The sequence below is a fragment of the Prosopis cineraria genome, unplaced genomic scaffold (genome assembly GCF_029017545.1).
Source record: "Prosopis cineraria cultivar Desert tree isolate PC_DT_omini unplaced genomic scaffold, ASM2901754v1 PC8, whole genome shotgun sequence".
NCBI classification, from domain to species: domain Eukaryota; kingdom Viridiplantae; phylum Streptophyta; class Magnoliopsida; order Fabales; family Fabaceae; genus Prosopis; species Prosopis cineraria.
The window spans coordinates 37,667-55,793 of NW_026555339.1; the positions used below are offsets into that span (position 1 = coordinate 37,667).

The 18,127-nt window shown below is 36.0% G+C and overlaps 3 protein-coding genes across 3 annotated transcripts; all 3 read right to left on the reverse strand.

Moving 5' to 3' along the window:
- Positions 1-857: 857 nt before the first annotated feature.
- LOC129317736 (protein PHOX1-like) lies at positions 858-4,231 on the reverse strand. The gene is made up of 4 exons (XM_054962101.1): positions 4,026-4,231; positions 1,806-3,885; positions 1,454-1,695; positions 858-1,107 (listed from the first exon to the last, which is right to left on the reverse strand). Exons 2-3 carry the CDS (start codon positions 3,769-3,771, stop codon positions 1,547-1,549), a joined length of 2,115 nt encoding a protein of 704 aa, XP_054818076.1. The 5' UTR covers positions 3,772-3,885; positions 4,026-4,231; the 3' UTR covers positions 858-1,107; positions 1,454-1,546.
- Positions 4,232-5,077: 846 nt separating this feature from the next.
- Positions 5,078-9,382, reverse strand: LOC129318736 (calcium uptake protein, mitochondrial). The gene is made up of 7 exons (XM_054963668.1): positions 8,915-9,382; positions 8,678-8,745; positions 7,811-8,034; positions 7,621-7,704; positions 7,161-7,374; positions 6,069-6,365; positions 5,078-5,614 (listed from the first exon to the last, which is right to left on the reverse strand). Exons 1-7 carry the CDS (start codon positions 9,324-9,326, stop codon positions 5,396-5,398), a joined length of 1,518 nt encoding a protein of 505 aa, XP_054819643.1. The 5' UTR covers positions 9,327-9,382; the 3' UTR covers positions 5,078-5,395.
- A 6,435-nt stretch (positions 9,383-15,817) lies between these two features.
- Positions 15,818-17,030, reverse strand: LOC129318597 (uncharacterized serine-rich protein C1E8.05-like). Its single transcript, XM_054963449.1, has one exon. It carries the CDS (start codon positions 16,843-16,845, stop codon positions 16,192-16,194), a length of 654 nt encoding a protein of 217 aa, XP_054819424.1. The 5' UTR covers positions 16,846-17,030; the 3' UTR covers positions 15,818-16,191.
- Between the last annotated feature and the right edge of the window lie 1,097 nt (positions 17,031-18,127).

The following is an 18,127-nucleotide window of genomic DNA, read 5'->3' on the forward strand; positions in this document are numbered from 1 at the left end:
GCTAAACTACATAGTACCTGTTTGGATTTTAATTGAATATAATATACTATAAAAATAATTAACTAAATGATAGATTTTAATTATAATTGATTATATTATAATGTAATCTGTTTAGATACTATTTTTTTAAAATTAATTGTAATAGAATTAAAGATATTTGAATAATTTATTTAAAATTAATTTTAATTATATAAATTATCATAAAAGATATTGCATTTTAAAATTAAATTATTGATAAATTTGTATTTAATATTATTAAAGTTGTTACATTTTATTTAAGAAGTAAAATATATTATTAATTTCATTTTTATTAAATTTTGGGTCTTTTTCTTGTAATCTTTCTATGTAACTTCTCCCAACACATTTTGATGTCAGAAGCTCGAATTGCCAGCTTTAAAAAAAAAAACAATTTTAACCAAAAAATTTGATTAAATAAAAATTACATGTTTGGATTTTTTTTTTGGTATAATTAAAAAAATTAATTATTTTGCTTAACCAAACGGGCACGTAAGCTGGGAAGCAAAGGCCAGTTCCCAACACAAAGCGTTTTGGGCTACACCCACTAAAAGGCTATTAGTATTAAATCTGTGTGTTAAAGGCGAATTTGGTTCAAATTAAATATTTACGATAAAATTAAAAAATCCAATCGAAATATGGTAGTTTGCCTCCAATTTAACCTATGCAAGAAGTGTTCCAATTGTCTTGTTATTTTTATGTTAACATTTACAACTTCATATGCATTACTTGATACGCATCATAATTTATTACTTTTCTTGACATTAATAAATATTAGCTATAAAATTGTTTTCAATTTCATAAAATATATCATTTGGTAACATCGGATATCATATACCATATAAAAAAAATTGAAGAGCTATCTTATGCTACAGGGCGTGAGCGACAAAGCGGTTGAACACAATTATGCAAGTGTAAAATTGGTGTAATCTCTTTTATTCTAAGAATTACATGGTTGAGGTAGTGATATCTGATGAAGAACCCGCGTAAGGGAACAAGAAGATTTTGGCATCATTCAAGAGGAGGTGGCCAAATTGGCCTGATCTTCAACCTCACCTTCAGGGGCCGACGATACCACAAAAAAGTTTCAACCTGAAATTGGAAGACACCAAAAATAAAATGATGATGATGATGATGATGAGTGGAACATGCTTAAATCAGAAAAATATACTGCAACATGCAAATAACACGCAGATTATCACAATGACAACACAGGAGCCTAAATTATGGGTAAATATCCAACAAGTAGCCTGCAAAATGAACAAGGCAAGCGACAAATAAATAATATTGACCATGTTGATATGGCCTTTGATTCTCTCCAGAAAGTTACATCCATTCTGAGCCTGAAAAAGCTTTTCTGTAATAATTTGGAGGATCTTCTGTCATAAACTCATAAGAAGACGGCATAATGCAGCAGAACAAACTTAATGCTGCTTACCTGTTGTAAAATAGGATGGCTGACAAAAACTAGAAGCAATTGCTGATGCCTAAGGACAATCCCAAACACGAGAAGATCAAAAAAAGAAAAAGCTCAAAATTGCTCCAACACGTAATGAATTTTGGGGGCTCGCCGACGGAACAATGGTTCGAGTCGAAACGATGGGACTCCAAATTGCCACCTCTGGGCGTCGTACATCTCATTCCACGCCTGCACTATCTCATCAATCTTGAACCCCCAACCTGCAATTATGTCAATCTCTTCGTTAGTCATCTCCCATCATCATGAAGTTTGACAAACTTGAGCCAAATCTGAAAATAGAACATGATGAATTATTTTCCATATCCTATACCTTCCAGTGCTGTTACATTGGAACAATGATTTTTTATCATCACAGCAATATCAGTTTGAGAAGCTCCAGCGAGTTCAAACTTTTCAACTGAAACCTCCAAACATTCCTCCCATGTTGGCAGGCCTAATTTGTATTCAACGACAGAACGTTCATACAATAAGGTACCCCATAAAAGGTTTATCTGTGACCTCATGTTATCAGCGTGCTCTGTAGCTTCATCAAGAGAAACATCCTTGAAAATGTTATCCAAACCCATCCTCTCCAATTGAGCTTTATATTTTTCTGATTTGGACAGTCCATTCAAGCGCTGTTCCTCCATCTCCTCCCACATCAACATGCCTTTCTCCATGCTGTCCTCTGCCTTGTTATAGAGCTGCAAAACCTCATCAGAAGGCCCTCTTTCTAGATCCTTCTTGCATGCGATTGCATAGTGCCAGCACAGCTTTGCTTGTTCAAACTGTTGATGCCCAAGAGCCAGAAACCCTTCATAGAAGTCCGGTTTGATCTTCAAAGCTTCTTGGTATCTCCTTTCTGCTTGCCTGTACTCCTTTCGTGCCCACTCATATGCAGCTTTCATATTCTCGATAAAAGATTCTCTTGATCCGTCTTCTGAAATGGAAGCACGCTTCCTTGCCTTGGACATGTGAACATTCCCCCAATTAAACATTGCTAAGGCTGCCATCTCTTGGAACTTGTCTATAGAAATATCAAAAAGTTCTTGAGCTTCATCACTTGTTATATTGTCCTCCATTGCTTCTGTATATAGCGTCATTCCTATCTCATGCAGATCCAAATATCCATCTGAATCAAACCCAACATGGTTCTTGAACAGCCTAGCAAATTGAACAATCCAGTCCTCCACAGTGGTCGTCCTAGTTGTTACAGTGTCTTCGCCTTCTTCCGCGGGCCCATCATGCTTAATACCATCATCTGTTCGCACCTGTTTTTCACTGGTTATTTCCTCATAAGATGGTTCTTGGCTTGGATCAACTTCTGTGATATGGAGTCGGATAGAGCCCAGTGCATGACCTGAAGATTCAGCTAACCTTAGTTCCTCAGTGGTGGTGATTGTGACCAAGTCACCATCTTGATCCTTGTATTTCACAAGAACACCCTTCAAGCCTGGAAAGCGATCCCTAATAATATCCCTCACCAATTTCAGACTACAATTCCCAGGTAACTGTGCCCACCTTATATCCTCCCCATATACCAACTTGGCCGTCCTCGTTACCTTTGTTTCTTCCTTAACAGGTTCCGCTATCAGTTTTTCCTTATCAATTGTCTTTGTCACCACTTCTTCAGTTTTTGCAGCATTCAGATTCTCCTCAACAACAACCTTATCCTCTGCGCTGTCTGTCTCTCTCTTTTTGCCTTTCTTTTTCTTTAGTTTCTTTCTGACCATATTACTCAAGCGAGCACCGGGACAAGTCAAACCAATCTTTTGCTCATCAATAGTGATGCCCTTCTCTTCCACCGTCTTTTTCAAACCCTCGAGCATCTCCAGTGCAGTAAGGTTATTGGGTTCCCAACTCAAGACGTGATTAACATCTCTCATAGCCAAATCCAAACGGTTCAATTCTTCATAGCATTTTGCCCTTCTCAACAGGGCTTTGCTGTATCTGGGTGATACTTCTAGCGCTAAGTTACATTCATTGATTGCTTTGGGGTACTCCCCAAGACCCATCTGCATGTAACACCAAGCCATGTGGCTTCGGAGGAGCGCAATTTCTATGTGGTTTTTTGGAAGGAGCTTGAGGGCCTTCTCATACTTCAATATAGCACCTTCGTGATCCTTCTTTTGAGAGAGTTTGTTACCTTCTTCCTTGAGCTCGTAAGACATGTTGATGAACATTGCCATGTCTTCATCAACGACAGCTTTGGAGGATCGTTCAGAGAGCTTGCTGCTCTTGCCGTTTGCAGCCTTGTGGTCTGAGAGATCCTTCTTCTTCCCGGCGGGCTTCCCCATGTTTATGATTTAGCAACGGTTCCAAAAAAAAAAAAGAGGAGGGGGAGGAGGAGGAAGGATGGCCACCCTCGAGATCAAACTTTACCATACAGTCCAAGAAAATTATAGGAAGAACTGAAAGATACGAAAATACAAGGAACAAAAATGATCAAAATAAGAAATAAGAAAAACAGTATTGTAACTTAAGATTTTCCAATTCAGATGCGAATCACGATATAGTGAAAAAGAAGCGGCGGGAAGATGTTGCCACACACCTTTGAAGCTGCTTGGAATCAGAATGAAGGGAGATTGACAGAGGGAGAAACGCAGATTTCAAAAAAGAAAACCGCAATTTGCAGAGGCGAATGCTCCCTCTCGAATGGGAATCGAGAGAGGAGAAAGGAGAGACAGAGCGGCGTCCGAGGTTGCCGAGAAATGAATCGCAAGGGGAACGTCCAAGCTTTCGCATGCGTTAATGATGGCTCTGAGAACTTGGAGAAATCTACTCCCCTACATGGCGCGTAAGTTTTTACGCTCTAACGTCGACCTAGTCTCTGACTCGCTGTTAGGGGACTTCCTTGCCACGCGCCTTAATGAAAGTGGCAGGAAAACTTAGAATTTTCTCCACCAAAACGGACATAACGGTCCTGTATACAGGATATTCCTACACTGTACTTTGTTCCTACGACATTTAACATTTCTTCAGGACTACTATTAACATAAAAATTTGTTATACAGAAAAAATAACTAATTTAGCATCATCCGATAGTTGAATTTGAATCATTTAGCGTTGAATGTAACTTTTAGTACTATTGGTAGCATGAGATATATCTAGATCTATTCCTTTATAATTATATGCTATGAGTTTTAATTCTCATGTATGATAATTCAAAATAATAATATCACATTTTAAAATTATAAAAATAACAAATAAAATAATTGCGAATACTTTCACATACAGGCTTATCATGCATCAAATATCTGAAATGTTCTGGCTGGCAAAAATAAAGTCTGAGAAAATTATGGGTGAGAGATCCCACAGTGAGGGAATTAGCCACTGATATTGGTGGTGGATACCTGATCTTGTAATAAAAAAAAAAAAAAGGTCTGAGAAGCTGTCTGGATATATGGGTGCTTAAATCGTTATTACTTGGTTAATATTCTGGAAAATATAAGATTACAAAATAAACAAAAAAAAAAAACGCGATAAGTTGAGAATACTAGAGGAACTTGGATAAAAAAAGGAGCCGTAATTGTATTATATGAGATTGAGGCGAAACTTGTAGCTCTATTTCCAGAAAGGTATAAAAAATGAAGCCTATAAAAATAAAAAGAAATTAGCATCGCTATTTTATTTATATATTTAGTTAAACAAAAATAGTATCGGGACCTAAAAAAAAATTACAGGAGAGGACTGCAACTAAAAATCTAAAATGGATGGGAGCAAATTGCAAACTTGAGGTACCATTTCTATGTCACTGTTACGACGTTACAGATTAGTATCTACAGGGTGAAAGGGTGAGGATATCAGATTGGGGCAAACACCTATGTGACAAGCATTGATTTTACAAAACACAAGACAAGTTGTCAGAAACCGTGTGTCCACCGTCTTGAGGGTAGGTGCTGGATACAAACCAAGGTGGCGTTACGAAAGCAGTCGAGAAAGTGACAAGGTATCTACACAGTTCCGGCAGCAGCAGGACAAGAAACCAAATAGTCCAGCCTCCCCGGGTTGAGCAATGTCTCTCTCTCGCTTGTGCAAGACTCTCAAAAACTCCTCGGAACTCAGGCTCCCATCCCGATTAGTATCAAACAAACCGAAAACAATGTCAATCACTTTGTCAGATAGAGAGACACCACACACCTGGAATCACAACAATCAACCAATAAGAATTAGACGGTAATTTGTTGACCGCGGTCAAATAATTCGAATAAAAAAAATGTCGAGCAGATGGTAGATCACTAAAGATAGAAGAGAAAAAAGAATATCATTATCAAGAACTTCCTCCCATATGGAGGGTTAAAAAAGAATCTAGAATGAAAATGATTTTTCTTTCCAACTAAATTATGAAGAAACTCTGTTTTAAAATGCATGAAACTCAGTTTCAAGATCTCAGGCCCGTTAATAAACCCAGGAAGACAGATTATCCAATACTCAATTTCAAGCACTTCCTTCACCTACAAGGGATGAGGTAAAACATTGCAGCGTCCACACAGAAAACGAAAACTTTTGCCCTAAGAAAAACTAAAGCTTTCTTAGAATGAAAATCTGATTATCATTATCAATACTAGAAAGATATCAAAAATAATAATCATACATGTGATGCAGCTCGTTGAAAGTCAGCTCTTGTTAGCAGGCCATTTGCTTTCCCAAAACTGAAGAGGGCCAATGAAAAAGGTAACAATTTTTTTCTAAGCTCTGCAAAATTTTTGAACTCCTCAAATGTAATTCGTTGTTCTCTAAAACTTGGGTCATTGTTTAATTCTTCAACCCGATCAAGCAACCTGCCTAAATGATTCATGTCAGCAGAAGCAACCATGGAGAGTGCGAAGTCCTTGGCAGATAAGGATTTCCTTGATTTATAGTCGTAATGGGCAAACTCAAGCCTGATAATCTACAGAAAATTTTATAATTATTACTTCTACATGATAATATATAAGGAAACTTCTCTAGAAAAAAGAAAAGGATAGTCCTCAATGTATGAGTTTTTGCTAGAAGTTCGAATCCACACAAAAGATGTCCAGTTGAATCATGCGTTTCAAGTTATCTGAAATCCTATTAAATCATAAGTTAACAAGCACTGACATTAAAATCAAAGCAGAATTCTCTTCATTTTATTTATACTTGTACCCCAATCACCATTCAGGTCTCTTATGCAGAAAGAATACAGTCGGTTTCATGCCATATGAGATATTTGCTTAATTACATTCCATTGTAACTTTAATTTGCTCTTATGCTTGTATAAAAGCATTAAGTAGTCATGTGACTAGCTGGTTGAGTTTAGATGGGACTTGCAATCAACAGGCCCTTGGGACTAGGTATTCAGCCATCAGTGATATATTACAGATCAAAAAGGTTTGCATCTAAAAACAAGCATGCTACTTTTTTTTGTTCAACCTATTCTTAATACTAGCTCTTAACTTAGTTCCGTAGTTCATGTCCCTTTATACTTCCTTTGGACCACCTGACATTTGATTACTCAAGTATGAAACTACAAGACCACCAAAAAAAAAAAATTAAGGGAAAAAAATCAGCCACCGGTGACCATTTTAATCATCATTGGCTTGATAGATATTCCAGAAATCAGCAATCAGAATTATTAGACTGTCACTCTCTCCTCGCTAAATTTATATAAACCAAACTCTGTAATGACTTGGAACTTGGAAGAAAGCAGGTATTAAAGACCTACTTCGTTGTCCAATTCTCTCATAAATTGTATGAATCTATCAAGTTGGAGACGTTCCTTTCCATCTTTTCCAAAGAAGTATTCCACCAACCCTCCATTTTCTACAGAATCATTGCACTTGAGGCGAGTTTGCTGCCTACCCCTGCAGTAAGCACCTTGCCTATTATGAGATCGCATCAATGCCATCACTTTCTTGAATTCCTCCTTATCTATCTCCCTGTAGAAAAAGAAACATTACCATAGCACTAAATTTGCTGCCAATGAAAAAAGACAGCAATGTCCTCATGCTCAGCTGATAGTAAAATCAGAATCAGAATACAGGGTGATGCTCAAGGAAGCTGTACAGGTTTTGGAGCAAGAAATAAATCATCATAATAAACATTAGAATAAGGCTACTAACATATCACACCAACTAAGTTATATACACTATACAATATATATTCAAATTAGGATGAACACTGACCCATTATTGTCTATGTCAAACATTTTAAATGCCACTGAGAAGCTTGACTCTGGGATGCTGAGTAGAGTTACAAAAAAGATATACCTGTTTGAGAAACATAAGGGCATTTATAATTTTATAACAAAAACATAGGAAAAATGAGAAAGACGAGGAGGGGGGGACTAAAATGCATACACTAAAAAACACTCACTCCTTAAAAGATATAAGCCCGTCATTGTTTACATCAAAAAGCATAAAAAAATCTGAAGGAGGACAGAGTAACTGGCCAGGACTTCTTTCTCCTCTCAAGTATCCCTCTCTGACAAGTTTGGATTCGGATGGAGGGAAGACAGGCACGACTGCTCGCATTAGGTCAGCTGGTTTCATGAGTAATTCTCCTTCTGGTGTGCGATAAGATGCAAAGTACTCAAAAACCTTAATACAAACAGTAGAGATAGGAAATGAAGTGAGCATTCATCAGAAAGTAAAATCTTAATTAATTAGGGTAACCTCTGAATCAACCTGAAGTAAACAAACGGAGATATGACCGTGTGTTCAGAGACCATGTTGAGATGTAGAATAAATCAGAAAGATCATAAGTTCGCTTGAAGTTTAAAGTCAAAATAATAATAGTAGTAGTAGTAGTAGAATAAATCAAAACGATCATGAGTTCGCTTGAAGTCTAAAGTCAAAATAATAATAATAATAATAATAATAATAATAGCAGCAGCAGCAGCTGCCGCGGCGGGGGCGGTGGCAGGCGGCGGCAACAGTAGCAGTAGTTAGGAGAAGAATTACATGATCCACAGTTCGAAACACCTTTTGGATTCCACTGAGTCAGTGGGAAAGTTAAAAAAGGCAGAACAACGTGGGGCTAAAGAACTTTTTAGTTTTTATAGTCTTCTCAGAGCGATAAGGGATACCCAGTTTACATATTCTCAGAAAATAATACTGGCTAGGCAAATTACAATGAGCTGGCTATATGCAAGCTTTTAAAAGAAAAAAAAAACGAAAGATTTGCAGTGTTATGATTTCATTGAATAGGCACAGGATGATATGCTTGGATAGCACATAACACCTTTTCCGGAGGACTTCGCAACCGAATGCGCTTCTCATAATTGAAGAAAACCTTTCTTCTGAATGCATCTGCAAGAAACATGTTTTTTTTATTGTAAGGCTGTGCAAGCATGAACCGAAATGGCTAAAAAACCGAACCTTAATGTACTTTTCACCAAAATTTGATCCGCTGCAGCAAGTAACTTGAGGATAAAAAGATGAAGATCAGACTGCGGTCCGAAAATTTACAGATACTTGCCTCCAAATAGCAAGCGATCAGTCCTTTCCGGCAAGGATAATTTTCTTAACAGTGAGCGTGTTCTATGCCATCCAGCATTAGCATCGCTGTCGGTCCTCGCCGTCGAACCGTCCGCGTAAGCCAATGATCTCCTTAGGAAATCAGAATCGAACCCGAAATTGGGGGCAGAAAACCAACATAGAATCCCAAGAGTCGAGCCAGATACAATGGCCGAAACCCACTTCAAGAGGAACCAAGAAGCCGGAACGTGTTGCTGATCAGAGCCATGGTTGCATGTATTGATCAGCAAGGGTAAAGATGAAGAGGAAGGATTAGAAGATGGCGCGGTTGAAGACAGGCGGGTAAGCGGCCTTTGGATTAGGATTTGTCGGGCAGACAGAGAGGAAGTCCGAAGAGAGGAGAAGGAAGGCATGCCGTGTTGTGTTGTCAATAATTACGATAGGCAAGAAAGGGAAAACGCCAGGCGAGGAAAATGCAGATGGGAGTGCGGGGGAGGATAAGGAGGTGGGGTTCGGTGTAGGGAATCATAGAGTAACGACGTCGTTGCAGTGCACAAAACTGAAGCGGGCGAGCCAGCCAGCCTTAATCGAGTGAACGGTTGGCAAATTTAGCGGCCCAAAGCCCCAAACTATTGAAAAATTGGTACCAATTGGCAGCACCCAATGAGATTTTGGTCGTGCTCAAAAAAAGGGAAGAGTTAATTGATCCTTTTGGCCAATCATCCTATTGAAAAAAAAAAAACATGAATTCATTAGCTTTGATGATCTAAGCAGGCGCTGTTTGGTGATTGATTTTGAAGATGTGGTGGGAACATGAATTGAAAATTAAGATGGGCAGGGTGATTTATTGGGCATTGGATTGTGTCTAAGAGTGGGGAGCGTCCACTAAATGAGGCGACGTGGTGAAGGGGTAACGTGTCCATTCTCCTATTATTTCCTTTTACTCGTGTGATCATGCCTTCAACTTGACAACCATTTCAATTTGTAGCCATGTGCTTCTCATTTAAATAATTCAACCTACCCTTTATGCGGTTCTTTAATGCTATGTTCTATATGTTGTTGACAAGGAGATGATTTAACAAAAAGGAAGGGAGATGAAGAGAGGAGAGGGAGAAATCCCTTCCAGTCCCCTCATTTTTGAAGGGAGGGGAAGGTCCTCTATCTTTTTGCCAAGCAAGAAGAGGGAGAGCCTCTTCCCTCTACTTGTTTGGCAAAAAAAATGAGAGTAAAAATTTTAACCCTCTAACTAAATAGATGTTAGAGTTTATAATTTTAGATTCAAGTTAATTTCATTTAAAAACAACCACATCTCCCAAGCCTTCAATCTTGAGAGGTTGTAATACAACTACAACTATCAATGATAGCTTGACATGACATGGCCTCATAGAACCATAATTATGGCAAGACCAATCACACTTTGAAAAAAAAAAGTGAGACATGAACAAAAATATATGATAAGGAGAGAAAAAACACACAAAGATTAGAATAGCAAAAATTGTAATTTTTAGTCATTTAACCTTGTAAAAAACATTTGATAAAAAACAACAAAGAGGACAAGGGAACGTAGAGAATAAAAGGAGGAGGGAGAGAGAAAGAAGAAAGATAAATGTTAAAACTCTCAAGAGCTCTTATTCAATAATAAATAAAGGTTAGAGTTTTTAGCTTTAAATTCAAGTTAATTTCATTTGAAAACCACCACACCTCTCAAGTCTCTAGTTTATAGAGATTGCAATACAACTACAACTATCAATTATAGCCTAACATGACTTGGCCTCCTAGAACCATAATTATGACAAGACCAATCATGTTAAAAAAAAAAGTGAGATGTGAACAAAAACACATGATAAATAGAAAAAAAAACACACCAAGATGATAAAAACAAAAATTGTAATGTTTAGTCATTTAACCTTATAAATAATATTTGATATGAAACAAGAAAGAGGAGAGGGGAATAGAGAGAATAGAAGGAGAAAGGAGAGAGAAAGAAGAAAGAGAAAGACTGAAACTTTTATATATTCTTATTCAATAATACTCAAAATTAAATGCAAATGAAAAAAACCTAATTTTATTTATAGAGATCTAAAAATAATAACAATAATTTAAATTCAAGTTCTATATCCTAAATGAAAATCAAATATTAGAGATATTGATATCAAATATCACAATTAATAAATAATCAAAGTTAATCTAATAGATTAATATCCTTATTTAAATATCTCTATTAGATAACCCTAATATTCTAAATCAAATCTAACTATATTTTATTCCATATTACACAATTTCTCTCCTGCTTGAAGAACTCGGCTCCCGATGAATTAAAATTAAGGCACAAATTTGAAAAGGGGAGGGTAAGATAAATTTTAGAGGGGTGTTTGAATTTGAAAACCCTTTTCAATAGATGAAAAATTAAAAAAGCAAGCCCTAACAACGGCAAGCAGCTAGACATAGGTGATCATCCAAGAATCTCTTCTAACAAGTTAGGTAGCAAAAGAACAAACTTTGACGAGAGTGAATAATTTAACCATACAGTATCTCTAGAAAACCTTTTCAATAGATGAAGTATTGCTGGATTTTATCATTAAACAATAAATTGACCTTGGGAGATGTATGCTACAGACAAGGGACATCTGTAACATGATGAGATTGATTCTTGCTGTGAACAATTTGGGAATGAGCTATTTGTATTAGTGTATAATGGACAACTTGATCATTGTTTAGAGAATCTTCCAGTAGCAAGAAAGGAGCTTCTGCTATTATTGATTTGCTTGATGCTTGTTATTCCATTTGTTTCCTCAATTTATCAATCATCCTTTTAATCTCATATGTTGACTTCTTAACTTCACTATGATCCCTCTTAAACTTGTCAAAATAATAATTATGTTCTTGCTGAAAACAATCCAATTTAACTATAATTTGATATATGTCCTCTTAAAAGTTAGCATGTTCATAATGGCGACAGGTGCCATCTCATATTAATAAACACAATCACGTTGATGATTATTAAGATGTTCATTATTGTTGTTGCTTGATGTACATATGCTGGTATTGGTCTTCATATTGTTTATGATTAACACACTCTGATTGGAGATAGTGACACTTGTGATTATCACAATAAAAGTGCGTGTGTGTGTGTGTGTTGTAGCTTATATTGGCAATTAAACACCATAACATTTTTTTTCTTTTCTTCCTTCTTTTTCATTTTCTATTTTTTCCCTTCTTTTTAAGAATACAAAAATTTATATCAATAAAAATGAAAAAGTACTCAAAATGCAACAAACGCATGAAGAAATTACAAACCTTCAAGATTCAACAGTGAGCAAACTTGTGAAAAGTGATGAAGTCACTATAGTCAGTAGCATTGAATAGTGAGTTTATTATACCTTATTTGGATCTCTAAATTTTAATGAAAGAGTTATACTTTTTAAGTGAAATTGGCAACAAAAGTGTGAGAGAAACCTAACTTTGGAACCAAATTGGCATAAAATGGGAAGAAGAGAGGGGAACAAAGAGAAGAAAAGCAGGGAGAGAGAAAGAAAAAGAAAAAGGGCTGAGCCCCTAAAAAATTTTTATTCAATAATATTTAAAGTTAAATATAAATAAAAAACTTAACTTTATTAATAAAAATCTAAAATAATAATAATAATTTAAATTTAAATTCTAGATCTTAAATCAAGATCAAATATTAAAGATATTGATATCAAATATAACAATAAATAAATAATCAAAACCAATCTAATAAATCAATATCTTCATTTAAATATATCTATTAGATAATTCTAATATTTTAAATTAAATTTAATTATATTTTATTTCATACTACACTAATATTATTTTGATTCCTTAATTTTATGAAGTATTCTTGATAATAATATTGTTATTTTTATTAAAAAAATTGTCGACATTAACTTTTTAAACGCTGACAAACAAACTCAAGTGCTAATGTATTAATTTTAATTTTTTTTCAAATAATATGATTGGCATAAAAATAACCCTTGAAAATTAATTAGAATTGAGAAATTAAAAAGATATTTTACAAAATAAAAAAATCTCATTTTACCTGCTATATTTATTAAATTAGATCATTATGTAAATTCAATATTCTTCATTATAAAATGCATTAATAATTGAGACCAAAAGTAAAAAAAATAATATTCATTTTTACGGAAACAAAAATTTCATTATATATAATTTTTTTTTAAAATCTATTTATATTTTATAACAGAGAGTATAGTTTTATGTATATTTTTTTTTCAATTAATGACTTATTTTTTCTCAACTTCTAATAACTTTTATTCACATGATTTTTGTCCGAGAGATACTTTATATATTTTGCACTTGAGATTGAGGACAAATCAGCCATGTTCCTCTAAATTAATTTCGAAGTATCAGCAGCTTCATCATTCTAGAGGTCTCGGTCATTTCACGAATGACGACATTCTGACGCCACTTCTTCACTATCTGACCAAAACCAAAAGTGTCTATGCCTGCAACGTGGAGCGGCACATTTCGAGGCTGTTTGGATAGGCTTCCTTAATTAATTAAATGTAAAAAATATTCAAACACTTCATTTTTACATAATTAATTATCTTAATTCAAATCATGTTTGGGCTTGAGCTACAATGAATGGTTAGTAGTTTGTGCGCGTTGAAGTAGAGCAATTTGTCTGAATTTTTTAATTTGTCAATAAGACTCTCGAGTGCAATGTATTTGTTTCTGTCAATCACTTCTCTTCTCTCCATGACTTCTTTACATTTTTTTTAACTTACAGTGAAGATACAGAACAAGAAGTTACTGGTTAACATAGAAAAGATACTCATCCAACGTACTAGTTTGCTCTCTCTCTCTCTCTACCTCTCTCTCTCACACACACACACAGTTTGTTTACAAAACATTTCGGAGATCATTAATCATTATAAACTTGGATATTTTTAATTGCATACTTTTCTTTTATTAAAACTTTTTAAATTGTGAACTGATTTATTTTTATATAAATTAAAATATTAATATTACAATATAATATAATTTAAACCAGTGTCTTTTATTGTAATTTAAATCTCTAAAATTAATTGCAATCAAACTATTCAAACATCTTCAATTTTATTAAAATTAATTTAAAAAATTAATATTCAAACATGATCCTATTATACCACAATTAATTATAATTAAAATTAATCACATCAATCAACCAGAATCCAAACAAGTCCTTCCTAGTTTCTCCATCTTTCATTCCTTTCGGATTTCGGTTTCAGTGGCTCCTATCGCCTTCTTTCCTCCTCCTCCCTTTTAATTTATTTCCTCATTAGTTAAACACGTTGTTATGAATTACGCAAAATATAAAATAATGAATTGAGATTTATAAATTATATTAAAATTTTTGTTATAAATCACGTTCTTATAGTAAATTTAAAATACGTTATTTTTATTCTAGAAAATTATATTTCCCACCGCTGAACTGAAAGATAGTCACATTACAATAATATATTTTTTTTCAATAAACGCACCACTTGCTCAAATTCTTTTGTTTATCATCTTTGTCATCTGTTGAACTCTCTCCATTCCCTCGTATTTTCGTTAGAACTTGAGTTTTCACCTGGCAAGGGGCACCATGGCACCATGGATTTTTTGATATTGATGGTAAATGTTTCGGGTAAGAATTTACTACCATGTTTTATATAAAACTGAAAAACTAATGTCATCTTACGGAGGTACCCCCAATTCAGCTGATTTGGTAAGTTTTCCAATATCTACCGCCAACCACACTGGAATAAGAGAAATAGAGCATTATTTATGACATCATAATTTTTTATTTATGTTCATAATGACACTTTGATTTTTGGAATTCAAACTCTTTCCTTTTGTTTTTCCCAGCGAATTTAAACTCTTTCCAAATTCTCTGTTTTTTTTTTTTTAAACTCCAGCATATATAAGACGGATGCAACCCAGCATCTACAAGGGGCATTTTCAAATAACGTTCTTTAACGATGATGGGTCACAATCCACTTGGGCAGCTAGCTGGCTTTGTCTCGCCAATAATTAATAACATCCTTAATTACTTCAAGGGACCGATTCTTCAAAGTTCAAACTTGCAGCTGTCATTTTAATTTCCTGATTTCTCTTCCATTCTGGCAGAAGCCCCCACCCCATTCCTTCCTTCTTAGGCTATTATTATTATTATTTTTTTTTATAAAATCCTTCTTAGGCTATGCTTTAATATGGATTATTTCTTACACATTTTTCTTTTTGGGTAGAGTAAGAGGCCCAAAGGCTTAAGATGACTTGTTTCTTACATATTTTAAGATGAAGTTTCAGTTCATTTTTTTTTTTTAACTGTGAAAATTTCATTCTTAAAAAAAGGTAATTCTCAATTCCCATACAGGGAATAGGGTCATTTTGTCATCTCAATTTTCCCCCACTCAGCTCCGTGACCTAGACGCAGACACGCAGCCGGAGTCCCTTCACAAAGCCGCATCTGCAATCTGCAAGGCCAAGCTGCACAACAAACCCGCAATAAACAAATTAAATAAATCGAAGTAAAAAAATAAAAGAAAAGAAAATGATATACCAACATACAGAAGAAAGAGGGAAAATATATTTATCAAAGAGAAAAGGGAAGAAACAGGTAAAAGTATATACCTAGCACCAAACGCAACGCAAACCAACCTGACGAGGCTTAACGGAGTCAACGGCGGCACAGGTTACGGAACCACCCCGTGGGTCAGGACTTACGAACGACGGAACCGTTCAAACGAAACGAGGCCCGTGACGACAAGCATAACAGATCCACACCGCTGCATAGAACGGGATGGTTTGCGCAGTTAGTCGGTACCGTTTCACAGTTAAGCAATCTTTTAACATCATAGTTTTAGTTTTTAATAGGATCGGATTATCATCCGAGTTTAGCCTGTGACGTAATTTGATGTATTGAGATTTAATTTTTTCGGTGAAAAGTAATGTCCCCAAGACCCAAACTCTCCTTCCTTAGCAAATGGCATGTACAATAAGGAATTCTCCGGATCCAGTCTCATAGATCCGTGCCGGAATCTTTCATGGTTCTCTGTGACAATCCTACATCGGCTCCCGTCACCACTGGTGTGCTACACTTCACGCCTATTGACCCACAACGACTCCAGACGACGCAATCAAAACTCGCCGGAGATGACACGCAACAAGCCCTCGCGATCTAAAAGCCTCGCCACATCCTGGCTCAGATCGCGTATCGCGAAGCCAGAAAATACCACAGCCCTGGCAAGACAAGGAAGAACCTGTGAAGAAAAAGAATCAGAGATCCTCAGCCTTGGACATTATTGAGAGGCGACTCGGTCGGGGCTCAAACGCCGCTCTCCTCCTCTGCTGATGTGATGAAGGCCGGATCAGAGCGGTCAGCGCCCTTTTGACCCACTCGCCTTCCACGCCTCCAATTCTCACAAGAGAGTTCTTCATCGCTGATCGGCGCATATTTAGCCGATTAGACGGGTACGAATCCGCGTGATGGTTCCCACTATTGCTGGCGATGCTCTTGTGAAGACTGCATCGAAACGAACCGGGATGGGTTGTCGGCGAGCACATGCAGGTTTTCTTCTGGGCCGAGATGGGGTTATTCTTCTTAGAGATGACGTGACTGGAGAAAGATCGGTTGGGAGAGATGGAACGATGATCAATTGAGAATCGAACAGCGGGCGACGGAGAGGAAGGCGTATAAAGATTGACCCGAGTAGGAGAAGCCGATCGATTTTGGGCGTGATGCTTATGACGATGGGCTTGACTGAAAAAGGTGGAAGATGGGGATGAAAAGCTAGAGCTAGAAGACGAAGCAAAAGCCGATGAAGGGGAAGAAAAACGTGAGTTAGACGTGGAATATGAGCAAAATCTGCTCGAAGGCGAGACCGAGCGGAGCACCGGTCCGCTTGATTTGGTTCTCGAAGATGTAGCCATTGATAGTAGGAGAAGAAGACGGAGAGAAGGTGGGGACAGAGAAGGAAAAGGAAAGAGGGATTTGTTTTTCTTCTTCCTCAAAGGACCCCCTTGGGGAGTTGGTTTGGCAAACCTAGCGAGTTTCGGAGGCCGTTTTTATAGATGGTTGCAGGCGAGGGCTAGAAGGGAATTAGGGCAACGGCGAGGGCAAGGGTGTTCTGGCCTTCTGGACCCACTGGAAGAATTGGGTTGGTTAACTCAACCATGGTTGACTGAGGGTTAGAGTTAGGTTAAATGAGGTGGGGTTTTGGGTTAGGATTCTAATCCAACGGCTGGTGTGAGGTGGACCATTGAACGCGATGAAAAGCTGGACGGGTTTCGTCTCGCTCAAACAGCTTTTATGGGCAAACGCAAAGGCGTGCCACGTATAATAAATTTGGGAAACGGTCTTATGTGAGTGTCCGGGAAAACCACCTGTTTGTCGGTTATGATTGACAGCGTGCCATTCAACTTCCCAAAGGTTTCGCTCTATGATCTTTATTGGAAATACCCTGGTGCCGCTTCCACACCGGTTTGTGGCCTGTCGTTATTTTTTACCTATAAAAGCCAAATTCTCTCCCTCTCTTGTCAGCATACTGAAAATCTAAATGCATTACAACCTATTATTTAGATTAATATGAACCTCTGCTGATTCAATTCTCTTTGCTAGTTGAATCAAACCCTCTCAATCCAAATATTCACTCTTAAATTATTAGTATTTACAAATAGACTCTAACCTACTCCCTCCTCTCCAATATATAAAATAATTTTGACTATAATTCAAATATCAATAAAATTCAGTTATATTCTTGTTTTTAATTATAAATATCATAAGTTTTTTTTACCTTTTTTAAATAATATTTTTAATAAAATACTATAATATAAAAAAGCATGAACCTCCGTACAAATTAATAAAGTTTTAACTATTATGAAAGGGTGAGAAAAATACAATAAATATCAATAGGGTTACATGACAAACTAAATTAATAAATATAAAGGTAAAATAGAAATAAAATTTCAAAACCTACTAATTATCTTATATTTTAAATCAAAATAAGCCAAAAAAATATTTTATAATTTAAATGGGAGGAAGTAAAATGTTGTAAAAAAGTAATATCATCATGTAGACATTGAACATTAAACTGCTTTCTAAGGGGATGATTAACATTTATATTTAGGCCTTATTTGGTACGTTTGAATTTGGAACATGGAATTGTGCATGTGAAATTAGGAAAGATGCTTTTTTGGTATATATAAATTTGGA

Coding starts and splice junctions, on each gene's coding strand:
- LOC129317736 (XM_054962101.1), bottom strand. CDS start 3,771: ATGGGGAAGCCCGCCGGGAAGAAGAAGGATCTCTCAGACCACAAGGCT. Junction 1,696..1,805: donor CAATGTAACAGCACTGGAAG/GTATAGGATATG, acceptor ACATAATTGCAG/GTTGGGGGTTCAAGATTGAT.
- LOC129318736 (XM_054963668.1), bottom strand. CDS start 9,326: ATGCCTTCCTTCTCCTCTCTTCGGACTTCCTCTCTGTCTGCCCGACAA. Junction 7,375..7,620: donor TTTGACATAGACAATAATGG/GTCAGTGTTCAT, acceptor CTTTTTCTACAG/GGAGATAGATAAGGAGGAAT. Junction 6,366..7,160: donor TGAGAGAATTGGACAACGAA/GTAGGTCTTTAA, acceptor AATTTTCTGTAG/ATTATCAGGCTTGAGTTTGC.
- LOC129318597 (XM_054963449.1), bottom strand. CDS start 16,845: ATGGCTACATCTTCGAGAACCAAATCAAGCGGACCGGTGCTCCGCTCG.